We start from the raw sequence: 20,448 nt of genomic DNA on the forward strand, positions 1-20,448 counted from the left end.
TCATGCTGTTTTAACTTCGCAATATCCTTTAGGTCCTCACTCAGAGGCTTTTTTGACAATTCAAGTATAGTTCTCAAAAGCATAGTTTCTTTGTTTCCTCACCCCTAAAATAATAATATAAGCAATCTTTTATTGAGTGTCTTCTTGGTATCAGGTACTGTGTGAAATGTTTTGCATGTTATCTCATGAATCCCCTCCACACCTTCCTGGGGTGGCAGTTCTCTTCATTTTACAGGGAGGATACTGAAGGTCAGCAAAGTTAATTAATGCACCAAGCTCACAGAACTGGTAGGTTCTGTAAAATTAGGCCTCCCCCTAGGTCTGCTGCTCTCACAGCTCACTGCCCCAGACTATAGAAGCCACAACTCACAAGAGGGAAAGGAAGAATGTCAGCCTATAGTGGCACCAGGTCCAGGAAGGAAATTCACATGAATTGAGGATCTTGGCAACTGTTAAGTAATTTCTATCAGCTTCACATGAGTGGTATATAAGTTGGGCTTCTCCAGAGAAACAGAATAGGATATCTGTCTGTCTATCTATTCATCTATCTATCTAACAAATGATTTTCTACCAACTTTACATGAGTGGTATATAAGTCAGAGTTCTCCAGAGAAGAAGAACCAATAGGATATCTATCTATTTATGTATCTATCTATGTATTCATTTTCATGCTACTATGAAGAAATACCTGAGACTGGGTAATTATAAAGAGAAAAAGGTTTAATGGACTCACAGTTCCAGATGGCTGGGGAAGCCTCACAATCATAGTGGAAGGCGAAGGAGGGGCAAAGTCTTGTCTTACATGACAGCAGGCAAGAGAGCGTGTGCAGCGGAACTGCCCTTTATAAAACCATCAAATTTCATGAGACTTACTCACCATCATGAGAATAGCACGGGAAAAACCTGCCCCCGTGATTCAATTACCTCCCACTTGGTCTTACCCATGACATGTGGGGATTTTGGGAGCTAGAATTCAAAATGAGATTTGGGTAGGGACATAGCCAAACCATATCATTCAGCCCCTGGCCCCACCCAAATCTCATGTCCTCACATTCAAAGCCAATCATGACTTCCCAACAGTCCCCCAAAGTCTTAACTCATTCAGCATTAACTCAAAAGTTCACAGTCCAAAGTCTAATCTGAGACAAGGCAAGTCCCTTTGGCCTATGAGCCTGTACAATCAAAAGCAAGTTAGTTACTTCCTACATACAATGGGGGTACAGACTGGGTAAAGACACCCATTCCAAATGGGATAAATTGGCCAAAATATAGGGGCTACAGGCCCCATGCAAGTCCAAAATCCAGTTGGGAAGTCAAACCTTAAAGCTCCAAAATGGTTTCCTTTGACTCCCTGTCTCATATCCAGGACAGGCTGATGCAAGAGGTGGATTCCCATGGTCTTGGGCAGCTCTGCCCCAGTGGCTTTGGAGGGCAGCCCCACAGTCCTGGCTGCTTTCACAGGCTAGTGTTGAGTGTCTGCAACTTTTCCAGGTGCATGTTGCAAGCTGTTGGTGGATTTACCATTCTGGGGTCTGGAGGACAGGAAGATGTGGGAAAGTTTGGAGCTTCCTAGAGACTTGTGAGTCTAGAGAAGAGTGACCCTCTTCTCATAGTTCCAACAGGCATAGTTCCAACAGTGGGGACTCTGTGTGGGGGCTCTAACCCCATATTTCCCTTCTGCAATGCCCTAGCAGAGGTTCTCCATGAGGACTCTGCTCCTGAAGCAAACCTCTGCCTGGACATCCAGGCATTTCCATACATCCTCTGAAATCTAGGTGGAGGTTCTCAAACCTTAATTCTTGCCTTCTGTGCAACTGCAGGACTGACACCATGTGGAAGCTGCCAAGGCTTGAGGCTTGTACCCACTGAAGCCATGGCCTGAGCTGTACTTTGGCCCCTTTTAACCACAGCAGGAGTTGTTGTGATGCAGGGTACCAGGTCCCGAGGCTGCACACAGCAGGAGGGCCCTGGCCCAGAAAACCATTTTTTCCTCCTAGGCGTTCTGGCCTGTGATGGAAGGGGCTGCTGTGTAGGTCTCTGATATGCCCTGGAGACATTTTCCCCATTGTCTTGGTGATTCACATTTGGCTCCTCATTACTTATGCAAATTTCTGTAGCTGGCTTGAATTTCTTCCCAGAAAATGAGGTTTTCTTTTCTATTGCATCGTAAGGCTGCAAATTTTCACAACTTTTATGCTCTGCTTCTTTTTGAATGCTTTGCTGCTTAGAATTTTTTTCTGCCAGATACCTTAAATCATCTCTCTCAAGTTCAAAGTTCCACAGATCTCTAGGGTGGGGGCAAAATGCTGCCAGCCTCTTTGCAAAAAACATAGCAAAAGTCACCTTTATTCCAGTTCCCAAGAAGTTCTTCATCTCCATCTGACACCACCTCAGCACAGACTTCATTTATTGTCCATATCACTATCTGCATTTTGATCAAAACCATTCAACAAGTCTCTAGGAAGCTCCAAACTTTCCCACATCTTCCTGTCTTCTGAGCCCTCAAAGTCTCTAGGAAGCTCCAAACTTTCCCACATCTTCCTGTCTTCTGAGCCCTCCAAGTCTCTAAGAAGCTCCAAACTTTCCCACATCTTCCTGTCTTCTTCTGAGCCCTCCAAACTGTTTCAACCTCTGCCTGTTAACCAGTTCCAAAGTTGCTTCTACATTTTTGAGTATCATTATAGTTGTACCCTACTCTAGCAGTAGCAATTTACTGTATTAGTCCCTTTTATTTTCTTTTCTCTTCTTTTCTCTCTCTCTCTCTTTCTTTCTTTCTCTTTCTTTCTTTCTTTCTTTCTTTCTTTCTTTCTTTCTTTCTTTCTTTCTTTCTTTCTTTCTTTCTTTCTCTCTTTCTCTCTTTCTCTCTTTCTCTCTTTCTCTCTTTCTCTCTTTCTTTCTTTCTTTTTTGAGACAGAGTTTCACTCTTGTTGCCCAGGCTGGAGTACAATGGTGCAATCTCGACGCACCACAACCTCCACTTCCCAGATTCAAGCGATTCTTCTGCCTCAGCCTCCAGAGTAGGTGGGATTACAGGCATGCACCACCACACCTGGCTAATTTTTGTATTTTTTAGTAGAGATGGGGTTTCTTCATGTTGATCAGGATGGTCTTGAACTCCTGACCTCAGGTGATTCACCCACCTCGACCTCCCAAAGTGCTGGGATTACAGGCTTGAGCCACCATGCCCAGCCACCTGAGACTGGGCAATTCATAAAGAAAAAGAGGTTTAATGGACTCACGGTTCCACATGGCTGGGGAGGCCTCACAATCATGGCAAAAGGTGAAGGAGGAGCAAAGTCACATCTTGCATGGCAGCAGTCAAGAGAGCAGAGAGCATGTGCAGGGGACCTGCCCTTTATAAAACCATCAGATCTTATGAGACTTATTCACTATCATGAAAACAGCATGGGAAAAGTCCACCCTCATGATTCAATTACCTCCCACTGGGTCCCTCCCACAACAAGTGGGGATTATGGGAACTACAGTTCAAGATGAGATTTGGGTGGGGACACAGCCAAACCATATCATTCTATGTATCTATGTCTCTCTCTTTCTCTCTCTCTCTCTCTGTCTGAAGGCTGGCAGACTCAAGACCCAGGAAGAGCCAAATGTTCCAGTTTGAGACTGGAGGCAGGAAAAAAAGGTGATGTCTTAGTTGTAAGGCAGGCAGGCAGGCAGGAGGAATTCTCTCTTAACTTGGGAAAGGTGAGCCTTTTCTTCTATTCAGGACTTCAACAGATTGGATGTGGCCCACCCACCTTAGGGAGGGCAATCCAGTCTACCAATTAAAATGTTCATCTCATCTAAAGCACCCAGAATAGAAACACCTAGTAAAATGTTTAACCAAATATCCTGTGACCCAGTCAAGTGGACACATAAAATTAACCATTACACAGGACAAGAGAGAATAATAAAGGAGACACAACACTAAAGGAATACAGTGGTGTGAGACTAGTGTAGGAGTAAGTGGCTTTACACACCGCAGTCCTCCTGCCAACAATGCCACGTGACTACCCCCATGTACTGTGCCCACCGATGAAAAGAGCAGGGTGAATCAGGTGAGAATCTTGATCTATGGACTTTAGGCTCTCTCTGCTTAGCCAGAGGAGGACCCATTCTCTCTTTGCCTACAATGACCCTGGCACATTCCTTGTGGCCAGCCTGAGGACTCTTCTGACCAAGTCTTCTGGGCTAAGTTTCTTCCAAATCAACTAACTAGGTGATTTTCATTCATTTCTTCATTTATTTACTCACCCAGCATCTAAAAATCTTTGTTCTTGATACTGGGAAACTAGACATGAGAGACACAAATCAGGCATCTGCTAGTCTGGTGGGAATGACAGAGAAAGAAGAACTGAGAGCATGTGGGACGTGCTGAGACTATAAGTTAGCACTGGACACTGTACAAGAATGTACCACTGGATACTGTCTAAGTCAGCCCAAGGAGTCCAGAGGAAGATGTCAAGCTTTGGCAGTGCTCTAAGAAGGACTAGATTCTAGCCAGGGAGTTGGGTCAGAAGGAGCAATTTTGACATTCATGAATATATGATCCCATACAAGACATGGATGCAAAATGTCATCACACATTTGGGGAACTATAAGAGTTTGGTTGGAAGTGGCTCTGAGCCCTGGCTGCACTTTGGAGTCACTTTGGAACATTACAAACATACAGATGCCTGGGTTCTACCCCCACAGATTTTGGTGTAAATGGCCTGGGATGGGACCCAGGAGTCAGTAGTTTTTCTAAAGTGTTGCCAGGCCTGAGGATAAGGCATGTAAGAGAGACTGATGGAGAACTTAAACTTGGAGAGAGCAGAGGAGTATCTCTTCTGGGATGTGGTCAAAAATCTGAGCTCACTTTGGGGGTAGGAAACACTTGTGCAGAGCTCAGCAGGGAAATAAAGACCTGCTGATCTCCAACTGGGGCCTCGTCTGCCCTCATAACTGTTGCTTTTGAGCTTCTGTTTCTTATTCCCCATTCAAAAGTGAATGTCGACTGGGAAATAACAAAACATACAATAAAATAAAATAAGCTAAAAGATTACTCAATAAAAAGAAGCAATAAAATAGTAAAAGCAGGCGGATGCAGTAAAACCCCCAAAACTTGACCAGACAGAATCACCACCAAGGGCCAGGCAATAAAAACAATAGCTAAAATGTACTGCTCCAAGTGGTAAGCATCTTCATGCATTGAGGCACTTGAGATTCACCACCAACCTAAGAGGGAGGGATGGTTATTGTTTCCATTTTACAGGGGAGGGAAACATGGTTTGGGGAGATGAAGTACAGCGCTCAAGGTTACAGTGGGCGGGGCAGAGTAATGACTCCATTTCAATGATGAGGAAGTGGAGGCTAACTTTCCAAGACTAGTTAGCCAGTTGGTGCAGAGCAAGAAATCGAACTGGGGTTTCTAACTCAAGTACAAAGCTCTCCCCTCTCCCACCTCCAATAAAACCTGAAGCCTGGCTGCATGTGAGAGTCATCTGGGAAGCTTTAAAGACATATTGATGCCAAATAGACATTTCTTGAAAGAAGACATACAAATGGCCAACCAGTGTTTGAAAAAATGCTCAGTATAGCTAATCACCAGGGAAATGCAAAACTAAACCACAATGAAGTATCACCTCATACCTGTCAGGATGGCTATTATTTAAAAAAAAACTAAGACAAGTGCTGGTGGTGAGGGCGTGAAAGAATTGGAACTCTTGTGCACTATGGGTGTGAATACAAAATGGTGCTGCTGTTACAAAAAACAGTATGGAGGCTGGGTGCGGTGGCTCACGCCTGTAATCCTAGCATTTTGGGAGTCTGAGGTGGATGGATCAAAAGGTCAGGAGTTGAAGACCAGCCTGACCAAGATAGTGAAACCCCGTCTCTACTAAAAATGCAAAAATGAGCCAGGCATGGTGGTGGGTGCCTGCAATCCCAGCTACTCGGGAGGCTAACGCAGAGAATTGCATGAATCCAGGAGGCGGAGGTTGCAGTGAGCCAAGATCACATCACTGCGCTCCAGCCTTGGCAACAGAATACGACTCCATCTCAAAAAAAAAAAAAGAAAGAAAGAAAAAAAAGAAAAACAGTATGGAGATTCCTCAAAAAATTAAAAATAGAATTACCATGTGACCCGGCAATCCTGTTTTTTGGTATTTATCCAAAATAATTGAAATCATGATCTCCAAGAGATATTGGCACTCCCATGTTGATATGGTTTGGCTCTGTGTCCCCACTCAAATCTCATCTAGAATTTTAATCCCCACATGTTGCGGGAGGGATTTATAATCCCCATGTGTTGAGGGAGGGAGGGAGGTGATTGGATCATGGTGGGGGAGCAGTTTCCCCCATGCTGTTCTTGTGATAGTGAGTTCTCATGAGATTTTGTTTTGTTTTGTTTTGTTTTTTTGAGACCAAGTCAGGCTGGAGTGCAGTGGTACGATCTTAGCTTTCTGCAACCTCTGCCTCCCCAGTTCAAGAGATTCTCCTGCCTCAGCCTACTGAGTAGCTGGGATTAGAGGTGCACGCCACCACACTTAATTTTTTTGTGTTTTTAGTAGAGATGGGGTTTTGCCATGTTGCCCAGGCTGGTCTCAAGCTCCTGGTCCCAAGTGATCCACCTGCCTTGGCCTCCCAAAGTGCTGGGATTACAAGCATGAGCCACCATGCCCAGCCAGAGTTCTGATGAGATCTAATGGTTTTCTAAGCATCTGGCATTTCCCCTGCTTGCACTTCTCTTGCCTGCTGCCATATAAGATTTGCCAACTTCCCAATTCACCATGATGGTAAGTTTCCTGAGGCCTACACAGCCACGCAGAGCTGTGAGTTAATTAAACCTTGTTCCTTTATAGATTATCCAGTCTCAGGTATTTCTTTATAGCAGTGTGAAAATGGGCTAAAACAGTAAACACAATGGGGGTACAGGCATTGGGTAAAAGTTTCCATTCCAAATGGGAGAAATTGGCCAAAACAAATGGGCTATATGCCCTATGCAAGTCCAAAACCCGGCTGGGCAGTCATTAAATCTCCAAGCTCCAAAATCTCCTTTGACTTTATGTGTTACATCAAGGTCATGCTGATGCAAGAGGTGGGTTCCCACGGTCTTGGGCAGCTCTGCCCCTGTGATTTTGCAGGGTACAGCCTCCCTCCCGGCTGCTTTCACTGGCTGGCATTGAGGGTCTGTGGCTTTTCTAGTTGCACAGTGCGAGCTGTCAGTGGATCTACCATTCTGGGGTCTGGAGAATGGTGACCCTCTTCTCACAGCTCCACTAGGCAGTGCCCCAGTGGGTACTCTGTGTGGGGGCTCTAACCCCACATTTCCCTTCTGCACTGCCCTAGTAGAGGTTCTCCATGAGGGCTCTGCCCCTGCAACAGGCTTCTGCTTGCACATCCAGGTGTTTTCATACATCCTCTGAAATGTAGTGGAGGTTCCCAAACCTCAATTCTTGACTTCTGTGCAACTGCAGGCCCAACACCATGTGGAAGCCACCAAGGCTTGGAGTTTGCACCCTCTGAATCCATGGCCCCTTTTAGCTCTGGATGGAGTTGGAGTGGCTGGGATGCAGGGCACCAAGTGCCAAGGCTGCACAAAGCAGCAGGGCCCTGGGCCTGGCCCATAAAATTATTTTTTCCTCCTAGGACTCCAGGCCTATGATGGGAGGAGCTGGCTTGAAGATCTCTAACATGCCTTGGAGAAAATTTTTCCCATTGTCTTGGCTACTAACATTTGGTTCCTGGTTACTTATGCAAATTTCTGTAGCCCATTTGAATTCTTCCCCAGAAAGTGGGCTTTTCTTTCCTACCCCATGGTCAGGCTGCAAATTTTCCAAACTTTATGCTCTGCTTCTCTTTTAAACGTAAGTTCCAATTCTAAACCATCTCTTTGTGAATGCGTATAACTGAATGCTTTTAAGAGCACCCAGGTCACATCTTGAATGCTTGGCTGCTTAAAATTTCTTCTGCCAGACACCCTAAGTCAACTCTCTCAAGTTCAAAGTTCCACAGGTCTCCAGGGTAGGTCAAAATGCCACCAGTCTCTTTGCTAAAGCATAGCAAGAGTGACCTTTGCTCCAGTTCCCAATAAGTTCCTCATCTCTATCTGTGACCACCTGAGCCTGGGCTTCATTGTCCTTATCACTATCAGCAATGTGGCCAAAACCATTCAACAAATCTTTAGGAAGTTCCAAACTTTCCCACATCTTCCTGTCTTCTTCTGAGCCCTTCAACCTGTTCCAACCTCTGCCTGTTACTCAGTTCCAAAATTGCTTCCACATTTTCAAGTTATCTTTATAGCAGTGCCCCACTACATTGGTACCAATTTACTGTATTAGTCCATTTTCACACTGCTATAAAGAAATACCTGATACTGGGTAATTTATAAAGGAAAGAGGTTTAATTAACTCACAGTTCCACATGGCTGGTGGGGGTGGCACAGGAAACTTACAATCATGGCAGAAGGGGAACCAGGCACATTTCACATGGTGGCAGGTGAGAGAAGTGCAAGCAGTGGAAATGTCAGATGCTTAGAAAATCATTAGATCTCATGAGAACTCATTCACTATCATGAGACCAGCATGGGGGAAAACCTTCCATGATCCAATCTTCCTCCCTCACTTGACATGTGGGAATTACAGCTTCCTCCCTTGACACGTGGGGATTGCAATTCAAGTTGAGATTTCGGTGGGGACACAGAGCCAAACAATATCACATGTTCACTGCAGCATTGTTCACAAAAGCCAAGAGGTGGAAACGTGTGTCCATCCACAGTGATACGGTTTGGATATGTGTCTCCTCCAAATCTCATGTTGAGATGTGATCTCCAGTGTTGGAGGTGGGTCCTGTTAGGAGGTGTTTGGGTCATGGTGGTGGATCCCTCATAAATGGCTTGGTGCAGGCCTCGTGGTAATGAGTGAGCTCTCATTCTATTAGTTCATGCAAGAGCTGGTTGTTTAAAATAACCTGGCATCTCCTCCCCTCTCTCTTGCTCCCTCTCCTGCCATGGGACATGCTTGCTTCCCCTTCACCTTCCATCATGAGGAAAACCTTCTTGAGGCCTCCCCAGAAGCCCAGCAGATGCTGGTACCATATTTCCTTTACAGCCTGCAGAACTGTGAGCCAAACAAACTTCTTTTCTTTATAAGTTCCCCAGCCTCAGATGTTCCTTTATAGCAATGCAAAATAAACTAACACACATAGATTAATGGATAAAGAAAATGTGATATACACACAAAGTGGAATAATAATCACGGGTAAAAAAGAAGAAAATTCTGACATATGCAACAATATGGATGGGCTTTGAGGACAATATGCAAAGTGAAATATGCCAGTTCCAGAAAAGGAAATAATTCTCCTTTTATCAGGTACCTAGAATAGTCAAACTCATAGAATCAAAGAGGAATGGTGGTCACCAGGGGCTGGCAGGAGGAGAAAACAGGGAGTTAGTAATCAATGAGCATAATGATCCAGTCAGGTGGCTGGGTGCAGTGGCTCACACCTGTAATCCCAGCACTTTAGGAGGCCGAGGAGGGTGGATCACCTGAGGTCAGGAGTTCGAGACTAGCCAACATGGTGAAACCCTGTCTCTACTAAAAATACAAAAATTAGCTGGTGTGGTGGCATGCATCTGTAATCCCAGCTATTCGAGAGGCTGAGGCAGGAGAATCGCTTGAACTCAGGGGGCAGAGGTTGCAGTGAGCCGAGATCATGCCACTTCACTCCAGCCTTGGCAAAAGAGTGGAACTCCATCTCAAAAAAAAGAAAAAAAAAAAAAAGAAAATCCGATCAGGCAAGACAAATGAGCTCAAGAGATCTGCTGTACAGCAGTGTCCTGTACAGTCAACAATAATGGATTGCACATTAAATATATGTTAAGAGGGCAGGTCTCCTGCTAAGTGTTCTTACCTCAGTAAAGAAAAAAAAAAAAAAGAGGAAAAAAAAAGAAAAACACTGGTGCTGATGCTGGGGCAACCCTCAATTTTAACTTGGTTGTCCTGGGGTGGGGCCCAGGCAGATAGGGTGGACATGGTGCAACTAGACACTTTCATGGCTGTGCTCTGCACTTAGCAGTAATTACTATTATTTATTGAGCACCTGGGGTACTAAGCATTTTGTTGCTGTTTCATTGAGCCTTCCTAGTACCCTGTGAAGTTGGTATTGTCATCCCCACTTGAGAATCAAGGAAACAGAGAGTGAGTCCACTTTCTTTAGGTCATCCAGCTGGAAGTCACTAGCGCCTGTGTTCAGCCCTGGTCAGCCTGACCCCAAAGCCGGTGCTCTAGCTCCTGTGCTGCACGGCCTCCAAGCCTGGGCCCCTGTGAGGCACAGACATAGGCACCTCATGCCCTTTCTTTCCACTTCTCTGCCCTTTAAGTTTTAGGGTCAGTAGTGTAACCTTTGCCCTGCACTTGTCCACACTGAATGGCCATTATCCAGGTGGAGAAGGGATTGGTTTGTAACTCAGCATTAAGGAAGAACTTTCTGGCACTCAAAGGAGCTCCATGGTGAGATGGGCAGCCTGGAAAAGCAGTGGGCAACCACCACCATCCCTAGGCACCCACCACCATCCCTGGACACGCACCACCATCCCTCCACATCCACCACGATCCTTGGGCACACACCACCATCTCTGGGAATCTACTACTATCCTTGGGCACTTAACACCGTTCCTGCACACTGGGACCACCATCTTTGCACACTCACCTCTGTCTCTGGGCACCCACTGCCATTCCTGAACATCTACCACCATCCCTGGGCACCGACCAACACCATCCCGGCACATCCATCACCATCCCTGCACATTCACCACCATCCCTACACATCCACCACTGTCCCTGAACAGCCACCATCCCTGCACATCCATCACCATCCCTGCACATTCACCACCATCCCTACACGTCCACCACTGTCCCTGAACACCCACCATCCCTGCACATCCATCACCATCCCTGCACATTCACCACCATCCCTACACGTCCACCACTGTCCCTGAACACCCACCATCCCTGCACATCCATCACCATCCCTGGGCACCCACCATTGCCCCTGTGCACCCACTACTATCCCTGCACACACCATGAACTCTTGGCACCTACTACTGTCCTTGCACACCCACCACTGTCCTTGCACACCTGCTACCATCCCTGGGCACCTACCACTGGGCACCCACCACCGTCCCTGCACATGCATCACCATCCCTGGTGTCCCCCACTGTCCCTGGGAAATCATCTGAAAGATCTGTTGGGAGAGGAAGTGTCATCCTTCAATGTAGTGTGTGTGTGTGTGTGTATGTGTGTGTGTTTGGGGGGGATGGGGTAGAGAGGTGCAAGGGGGCTGGGATTAGATACCCCTGCTCTGCCTCTGGGCCCTGAGTTGAAGGGCTCAGGTGGGCTAGTCAAAGCTCCAGGCGGAGTTGTTTGTGGAAGATGAGCTCACAGAGCTGGAGTTCTAGAAAGCCCTCGGTTGACCTGGAGCCTGCCTTCTGCATTGTTCTCTTAACACTGGGTGCCTGGGGCCCTGGCGAGGTTGTGGGGGGCATCCTGAGCTGCAGCAGGGTTTTGGGCCACTGCTGCTGCTGCCATTGTCACCATGATCTCAGCTCTGTGGGGAGCACTCAAGATCAGTGAGCCCCCTTTCCCTTCTTCCTGGGGCTGTTAACAGGGCCCTGGGTTGGTCTGGCCAGAGAGGGGTGGAGTAAAACAAGGTGGTGGACACCAAGGATGGGGGTGTCCTGGCCTGGAAGACTGATCAGCTGAGAGAGAGAGAGAGACAGAGAGAGAGAGAGAGAGAGAGAGAGAGAGAGAGAGAGAGAGAAACTCTGGAGCTGCTGTGAAATGGTCAGGATGGAATTGCTTTTAAGTCACTTTTCTACAAAAACAGTCCCTGTGTAACAGATAATTTGGTTTCCTCGTTTACAACTTAGGGATATTAATCCCACTCCTTTCAATTGTTGAGAGGATTGGATGAGATTAAATTAGAAAAGCTCTGGGAAAGGCCTGGCATGGTGCTCAAAGACTTGACAAACTCCACCAGGTTGGTCACTCCCCTCGCGGTGAGGAGAAGGACTTATGTCCCTGTGGCCATGCCTTTTGTGAACTTGAATTTCAGAAGCAGCCCCTGAGCGGCGACTCCATGCCAGCAACTCTGCAGATAAATAAAACCGGCTGCCGTTCTTCAGAAGTTAACTTTGTGGTGGGAAAGACTGACATCTATTCCAGCCTGGTGTGACAGAGGAGGTGGAAGATGTGGCGTGTGAGAGTGTGGGGGGCGGTGGCCTGCCAGGAGACTCTCACTGGGGAACCCCCCTCTGATGAGACCCTTCAAGTCAGAGTTAATCGTGTAGAGGAAAGGAGAGGGTGAATGTTCTAGACAGCAAGGTCATTGTGAGAGAACAATTGCTGGAACATAATGTATGAGTGAGGGAGTGGGCCGCAGGGCTGGGCCGTGAAGGGTCGTGAAGGGCCGCGTGGACCTCGAAGGGGCAGTAACAGTGGGAGTCATCCAAGGTGTCACAGGGCTGGGCTTTTCATGTAACCAATTTGTTCTAATGGACGTGTATAGAATAGCTTGGAAGAGTCGTCAAGACATGGTACAAGAAGACCATGAAGGAACCCAGTGTGACCCTAGGAAAGGACGGTGCTCTGACAGGGAAGGTGGAATCCACAGGACGTTGGGACTGGTTGGTTGGGACTGGGTGAAAGATGTCATGGGGAAGGAGTGAAGAATGGCATCCATATTTCTGGTTTGGGTAAGTGGGTGGCCCGTCATGTTTTAAAGCACATAAGGAAAGTTGTAAGGCAGAAGCAGGCAGTGATGGGAACGGTGGTTCTGTTCAGATGTGCTGAGTTTGAGGTGCCTGCAGGAATTCAAGTGGATGTGTCCAGCCAGTAGTTGCCTGTGAGGTCTTGGGGAAGATGCCACAGGGGTTGCCAGCCTACAGGCGGTGGCTGACAGCAGGGCTGCCCAGAGGGTTTCCTCAAAGTGGAAGAGAAGAGGGCTCAAGGCTGGAAGGCCTGGAACGCATATCAGCGGTTATGGCCTGGGCAGAAGTGGATTCCACAGAGGATAAGGAGGAGAGTCAGCCAGAGAGGGAGGAGAAAACCTGGGAGAGGGGAGCATCGTGGAAACCAGGAGAGGCAAGCCTTTCAACAGGGGGTGGTGGACAGCATGAGTGCGGCTGAGAGTTCCCATAAGACAGAGCCGACGGGGCCTCCTTGGACCTGCAGAGCAGTTTCAGCGTGCGGTGGTGGCGGGGAGGGCAATTCACCAGGTTGGAAAACAAATGCGAGGGGAGAAAGTGGTAATTTTCCCCAGGAGTTTGGGTGAGAGGAGGGGGAAAGACAGGGGAGTACCAGTCAGCATGAGACTTGAGGGAAGGCATTTAGAAGCTGGAGACTGAGCAAGTCTCTAGGAGCAGGGGAAGGAGGAGCAGGAGGGGAACGGTGCTGGCGCACTGGGAGAGGAGGGACAATGAATGGAGCAAGACTTGGAGACGGGAAGGACAAATCTAGAGCTTGGAGGGAAGGAAGGTGGGCTTGCATGGGGGTGGAGGCCCCGCACCCAAACAATGATGGGGCGCAGATGAGGGCGAGGAGGCTACTGATGAGTTTGCAAGTGAGTGAGGCTAAGGCAGAAAGAGAAAGAAATTCCACAAGTGAGCACCTTGCTTTTTCTTAGCGCATCGGGAGACAAGATCATGTTCTGGGAGCCAAGGACAGTATGGTGTGCTCAAGGACTACACCGAGGGTTTTCATTTCCTGTGAGGGAAACGGGAGAGAGAAATCTGAGCAGAGACAAGCGCGTGTACCAGTGCTAGTTGTAGTTCATAACAGAAACAACAATTCACTTATTTTTAGTGCCAAGAGCTAAGCTGTGCCCACGCCTTTTCTCATTTATTCTTCCAACAATCGTATGAGGCAGGTGTTACTCACGTCCTCATTTTATAGAGGAAGAAACAAGGCCCAGGGAGGGCCCAAAGTCAGAGATGGAGCAAGGAGCAGAGGGGGGCTTCCAACCCCAGCCTTGCTGCAAAGCCACGCCCTCAACCACTGTCATCCTCGGTGGCATTCAAGGTCCCGTGGAGGTTGGAGACCAGGGACACCCATTGGCACAAACAAGAGTTTGTACAACTCTTTCACTTTTTGACTCTGTGAAGGCGGAGAGCAGGTGTGGAGGCGCAGAGCTCAAGAGAGGCAATGGGAAGGCTTGTCAGAGGTGGTGGGCAGTGGGATAGGAGCTCACAGAGGTGGGAAATGTGGGTGAGGACGAGAAGCAGGGATGACAGGGCAGGGGAGGGACTGGTTGAGACACAGTGGAGCCAGAGGGGACTAGGTCTGGGGAGGTGAAGGAGCCTGAGGCTGTGACACCCAGATGCTAATGTCCTCCATGATTTGGGGGACTGGCCACACACAGCCAGCGATGAGAGGGCATGGAGGTCAAACCAGACAGGCAGGCTGGCCTTCCAGGGAGAAGGGCTTTTTGCAGGTTATGGTTCAGAAGGGGTGGTGGGGGTGGAGGAGACTCTTGGGACATCTTGGGGCCTTGTGTGTGGAGAAAGAACAGCTTCCCCTTGAGCGGGCTATAGGGGAGCAGTGTTCTGGGGGAGACCTTGTTTCAGTTAAGATCTGGAGATGGAGGGTCAGTGCCAGAAGGGCTGTCCCTTGACAACTGGGCTGAGGGGCCCGTGAACACGATATGACACCACCTGGCCATCCCCTCCGGGAGCATCTGCTCAGCGGGGCTTTGGATTTATAGAACTTTGTCTCCATCCAAACTTTTCCCCTTCCTAGTTGTAAACTCTTGCGCCTCAGGACTAAATAATGTGTATCGTGTAATATGGAGCTCACAATAGGTCAGTTTTCTTCCCGGTTCGGACTGGGGTGGTGTGAAGCAGGATGGGGAAGGAGAGGGGCTGGTCTCGGGGGCAGGGCTGATGCTGATCAGGGATGTAAGGGGGCTGATTCCTGCTGCTGGAGCCTGGCCTTCTGCCCACCCCTTCTCTCCTCTCCCTTTTCCCAGGGGTACACTCAAGCCCCGTTTCTTCTCCTTCTGTGAGTGGACCGCCAAGGCTGGTGAGCTGTGGGTCATCCCAAAGCTCAGCTCTGAGCCCGAGTGGTGGCTCCAGCTCTACCACCGGCACAGAAGCCAGGAGCAGGGCTCTCGGAAGGCGGTGGTGCCCAGCTACGATCATGTTGTTGGCCCTGGTCTCTCTGCTCAGCTGCCTGCTACCCTCCAGTGAGGCCAAGGTCTACAGTCGCTGTGAACTGGCCAGAGTGCTACAGGACTTCGGGCTGGACGGATACCGGGGATACAGCCTGGCTGACTGTGAGAACGCCTCTCCCTGGCTGGCCCCGGCTTCCCCACACCTCTCTCCCTCCTTCCCTCCCTCTTTCCTTCTCATTCAAGGGCTGTGGCTTCGGGAGCTTTTAGAGCCCTTCTGTAAACCGAAGAAGATTTGAGATGGCAGGTAGAGAACAGCCGGCACTGAGTTAAACATGCAGTAGGCAGGCAGCAGGCAACCAAATTGGACTCACTCCTTCATTTTCCCCTGCTGCTAAAGTCAGGGTCAAAGGAAACAAGCAGCTCAGTCCCCCTAAACTTAACCGTGGCCACTAGCATTAGACATTCCTTCTGAAATCAGAAAAGACAAACAACAGAGCAGTCATGCCAAACTTTTCCAGCTGGTGGCAGTTTTAGATGACCACGCGGGAAGGGAAGTCACACCGGGGCTCATCTTTCCAACAGGTCCAGCGCCCTCTATAGATTCCACCTGGGTCTTCCTAATCTTGTCACTAAAGATTTAGCACTTGTAGGCTGGGCGTGGTGGCTCAGGCCTGTAATCCCAGCACTTTGGGAAGCTGAGGCAGGTGGATCACCTGAGGTCAGGAGTTTGAGATCAACCAGGCCGACATGGCGAAACCCCGCCTCTACTAAAAATACAAAAATTAGCTGGGCATGGTGGCAGGTATCTGTAATCCCAGCTACTTGGGACACTGAGACAGGAGAATCGCTTGAACTCGGGAGGCAGAAGTTGCAGTGAGCTGAGATCATGCCACTACACTGCAGCCTGGGCAACAGAGTGAGACTCCGTCTCAAAAAAAAAAAAAAAAAAAAAGAGTTAGCACTTGTAGATTAATTCAACAAATTTACTGGGCCCTACTACATGCTGAACAATGAGAAAGTGGGAAGATTGCTGGGCTAAAAGTCAAGAGGCCTGAGGTCAGCCCCGACCGCTGCTATTTGGTAGCCGATGGGAGCCTGTGTGAGTCACTGTGCACCTCTAAGCCTCGATTGATTGACTCATTTGCAAAGCAGGTGGGAAGGCACCTTCCCCAATCACCTTGATCAGGCAGGCGAGGCTGGGTGGAACCAGTGGGACCTGTGCAGTGAGTACCCTGGCCTGGGGTGGCGGTAACTGTCTGACCTCCAGGCCTGTGCTCTGCCCTATGCAGGGGTCTGCCTTGCTTATTTCACAAGCGGTTTCAACACAGCTGCTGTGGACCACGAGGCCGATGGGAGCACCAACAACGGGATCTTCCAGATCAGCAGCCGGAGGTGGTGCAGAAACCTCACCCCGAATGCTCCCAACATGTGCCGGATGTACTGCTCAGGTAGCTAGCTGGGCCTGGGCCCAGGGCTGGCAGGAGTCAGGCCCTGCATTAGCTTTTGTTTCCTTCCTAGTTTAGTTTGCTACCCGCATCTCTGAGTGAGGGTTCCCCCACATCTGGCTGGGCCCACGGAGGAGAGGGAGATGGGACAAGGGATGAGGCTAGGTCTTCCATCAGTCTGAACTGGGGTCCCAGACAGGAGACTGCCTTAGAGCTATAGGAATGGAGGGAGGATTGTTTCTGATGGAGCAGGAGAAGGATAGGGTGGAACCTGTGCTTCCAGAGTGGTTGAGACAGGCCTGGATTTAAGGGAGTGGAGTGTGTGTGTGTGTATGTATATACATATAGAGAGAGACAGATACACACATACACACACACACACACACACACAAACTCTGGATGTCTCCTGCTCCCTCATTGTGTTTCTCTGCCTATCACCCAGATTTGTTGAATCCTAATCTCAAGGATACCGTTATCTGTGCCATGAAGATCACCCAAGAGCCTCAGGGTCTGGGTTACTGGTAAGTAACTTGGGCGGCAGCCCTGCCGCAGTGGTTTGGTTAGAACTGGTGGGCAGCAGCAGGGAACAAACCCCTTTCCTTCCTCACTTCTGGTTTAGAGCCCACACTCTCCTTCCTGTTCTTCTCTGGGCAGTGACTGGCAACTGCAGCTGATGTGATCTCTCCTCTTCCTTGTTCTCCATCCTCAGGGAGGCCTGGAGGCATCACTGCCAGGGCAAAGACCTCACTGACTGGGTGGATGGCTGTGACTTCTAGGACGGACGGAACCACACACAGCAGGTTGGGAATGTGGTTTGGTTCCTGACCCAGGCTTGGGAAGACAAGCCAAATAAAGGATGGTTGAACGTGAATGTGGCTCTCAGCTCTCAGTGTGTCTGCAGGTGTCGTGTCAGAGCCAGAGCACCTCTGTGTTCCCTCACCTCACCTGTCCGCCTGGGCTGTGCTTCAAGTGGACTCCAGAAAGTCCAGCACCAGAGGCTTACCTCCATTTCTGGTGGCCTGGGGGCAGGTATTTGCGGGGGGCACCAGTGCATTTTTTGTCCACCACACCTGGCAGAGTTTGGGTCTAGGGTGGCCAGATTTAACAAAACAAATACATAACAAACAACAAAAACAGGATGCCCCAGTTTAATTTGAACTTTGGTTATACAACAAATAATTTTAAGCATGTCCGAAATATTGCATGGGAACATATTTATATTAAAACTATTTGACGTTTATCCAGAATTTAAACTTAACTGGGTGTCCTGTGTTTTACGTGGCAACCCTAGCTGGATCTAGGGCTGTGCACCTCTGGCTTGACTGGGAAGGTCCTTGGGATACTTGTTTTCTGCAGCTTTGGTTGCAGATGGTGGTCACCGTGCTTTGGCCCTTCAGCTGTGACTACTAACACACACCCCTGTCGCCCCAGGGGTGCTGCTTCGTCGCGGGAGAAGAATGACCACCTGCAGCTTCAGCTCGCACCTTGCTCTCTAGTGCCCTCTCGTGGCGGAAGATTCAAGTGCCGCTGATAGAGACGGTGCACTCACTTTGCCCACCACTGCTAGGAGGTTGGAGGATGGGGTGGGAGTGATCGTGGCTTTCAATTCGCACAGCCAGTGCAGCCCTCTGCCTTAGTCAGCACACGGGAAGCCCAGAAAAAGACAGCGCGGTCCCCTGCTAATCTGGAACGACTGCCTCTAAAGGAGGAAGGTGGGTGGGGTCTCAGGATCACCGTGGATGTGGTGGCAAAAGCAGCAGTTGCGGGGACAGGGTGATGTGTGAGAAGCCTGAACCCTGAATTCAGATTGTAGATTCTCTGAAAAAGCTCCAAAGAAACCTGCAAGTACTGAACTGTTGGTTGAGGCATGGCTGGTGACTCTTAAGGAGAGGAGGGGAGGACAATGTCGCCCCCCACCATCCTCCTCCACCTAACTAATTCAGGCACCCTGAATGCCCCAGGGTCAGCAAACACCAGAGGGGTGTGGAATGTCCACAATGATCAAGGCAGGCCACTTTCCTTCCCCTGTTGGTCTGGTCAAGGTGATGATGAAACTTGAGAGCGACTCATGCAAGGGGACAGAGTGGTGAAGAACCCTGCTGGAAGTAGGGGCGTCAGTGACTAATGGAGCTATTAAATCATAAATAGGGAGAAGCTGCTGTCTTTTTAACATTAAGGCAAACACGATGTGCCTACCATGTGCCATGCATCATCTAATCTAGACCCTAGAACAATAGCTATGATGCAGGTACCATTATGACCACCATTCCATAGACAAGGGGAAACAGAGGCTCAGAGAAGATAAATTTGCACCCGGCTCAGTGTGACTACACATGTTATGCTCACTCACTGTGCTTTGCTGAGGGGTTGTTGTTATGGTCATCTGGCCAGGGACCCACGACCCATCCATTTTTCTTTTTTTAAAATTTATTTTTATTTTTTGCAAGACAAATTAAAAATTTTATTTATTTTTATTCGTACAACTTACAGGGTACCTATGCGATTCTGTTACACATATAGATTGCATAGTGGTCAAAACAGGGCTTTTAAAGTATCCCTCATCTGAGTAATGTATACTGTCCCCATTAAGTAATTTTTCATTGTCCACCCCCCTCATACGCTACATTGTTCTGAATCTCCATTGTCTATTATTCCAGTCCTTTTTTTTTGAGATGGAGTCTCACTCTGTCGCCCAAGCTGGAGTGCAGAGGTGTGATCTCAGCTCACTGCAACCTCTGCCTCCCGGGCTCAAGTGATTCTCGTGCCTCAGCCTCCTGAGTACAGGTGTCTGCCACCACACCTGGCTAATTTTTGTACTTTTAGTAGAGATGGGATTTCACCATGTTGACCAGGCTGGTCTCGAACTCCTGACCTCATGTAATCTGCCCACCTTGGCCTCCCAAAGTGTTGAGATTATAGGCATGAGCTACTGTGCCTAGCCCCTATTATTCCACTCTTTATGTCCATGTGTACACATTTTTTCACACCCACTTAGGAGTGAGAACATGTGACATTTGACTTTCTGTCCCTGGCATTTTTCACTTAAGATAATGACCTGCAATTCCAACCATGTTGCTGCAAAAGACCTGATTTCATTCTTTTTTTAGGACTGAATAGTATTCCATTGTGTATATGTAGCGAATTCTCTTTTTCCATTCATCCATTACCCTTAGGCTGGTTCCATATCTTTGCTGTTGTGAATAGTGCTTTGATAAACATATGAATGCAGGTGTCTTTTTGACGTAATGGCTTCTTTTTCTCTGGGTAGATAGATACCCATTAGAAGGATTGATAAACTGAATGGTAGTTCTACTTTTAGTTCTGTGAGAAATCGTCATACTATTTTACACAGATGTTGTGCTAATTTACACTCCCACTAACAGTATATAAGAGTTCCCTTTTTTCTGCATCATCACCAACATTTGTTGTTTATCACCTTTTTAATAAAAGACATTCTGATTGGGGTGAGATGATATTTCATTGTGGTTTTAATTTGCATTTCCCTATGATCAGTGATGTTGAACATTTTTTCGTGTAACTGTTGACTATTTATATGTCTTCTTTAAAAATGTCTGTTTATGTCCTTTCCCCTTTTTTTTGGGAAAGGGTCTTGCTCTGTTGTCCAGGCTGGAGTGCAGTGGTTTGATCATGGCTCATGGCAGCCTTGACCTCCTGGGCTTGAGCAGTCGTCCACCTCAGCCTCCTGAGTAGCTGAGACTACAGGCATGCACCACCACACCTAGCTAATTTTTGATTTTTTATAGAGACAAGGTCTCACTATTTTGCCAATGCTGGTCTCGAACTCTGGGACTCAAGCAATCCTCCCGCCTTGACCTCTCAAAGTGCTGGGATTTTA

General features: G+C 48.3%; 1 protein-coding gene across 2 annotated transcripts; it reads left to right on the forward strand.

Annotated features, from left to right (window-relative positions):
- Positions 1-11,482: 11,482 nt before the first annotated feature.
- Positions 11,483-17,463, forward strand: SPACA3 (sperm acrosome associated 3). 2 transcript variants are annotated; one of them, XM_008011001.2, is made up of 5 exons: positions 11,483-11,608; positions 15,004-15,309; positions 16,437-16,595; positions 17,035-17,113; positions 17,302-17,463. In XM_008011001.2, the coding sequence occupies exons 1-5, from the start codon at positions 11,575-11,577 to the stop codon at positions 17,366-17,368; spliced, it is 645 nt and encodes a 214-aa protein (XP_008009192.1). In that variant the 5' UTR covers positions 11,483-11,574; the 3' UTR covers positions 17,369-17,463. The 2 variants fall into 2 exon arrangements, with proteins under 2 accessions (XP_008009192.1, XP_037848547.1); XM_037992619.1 differs by lacking the exon at positions 15,004-15,309.
- The last annotated feature ends 2,985 nt before the right edge of the window (positions 17,464-20,448 follow it).

This window comes from Chlorocebus sabaeus, chromosome 16 (assembly GCF_047675955.1).
Source record: "Chlorocebus sabaeus isolate Y175 chromosome 16, mChlSab1.0.hap1, whole genome shotgun sequence".
NCBI lineage: Eukaryota > Metazoa > Chordata > Mammalia > Primates > Cercopithecidae > Chlorocebus > Chlorocebus sabaeus.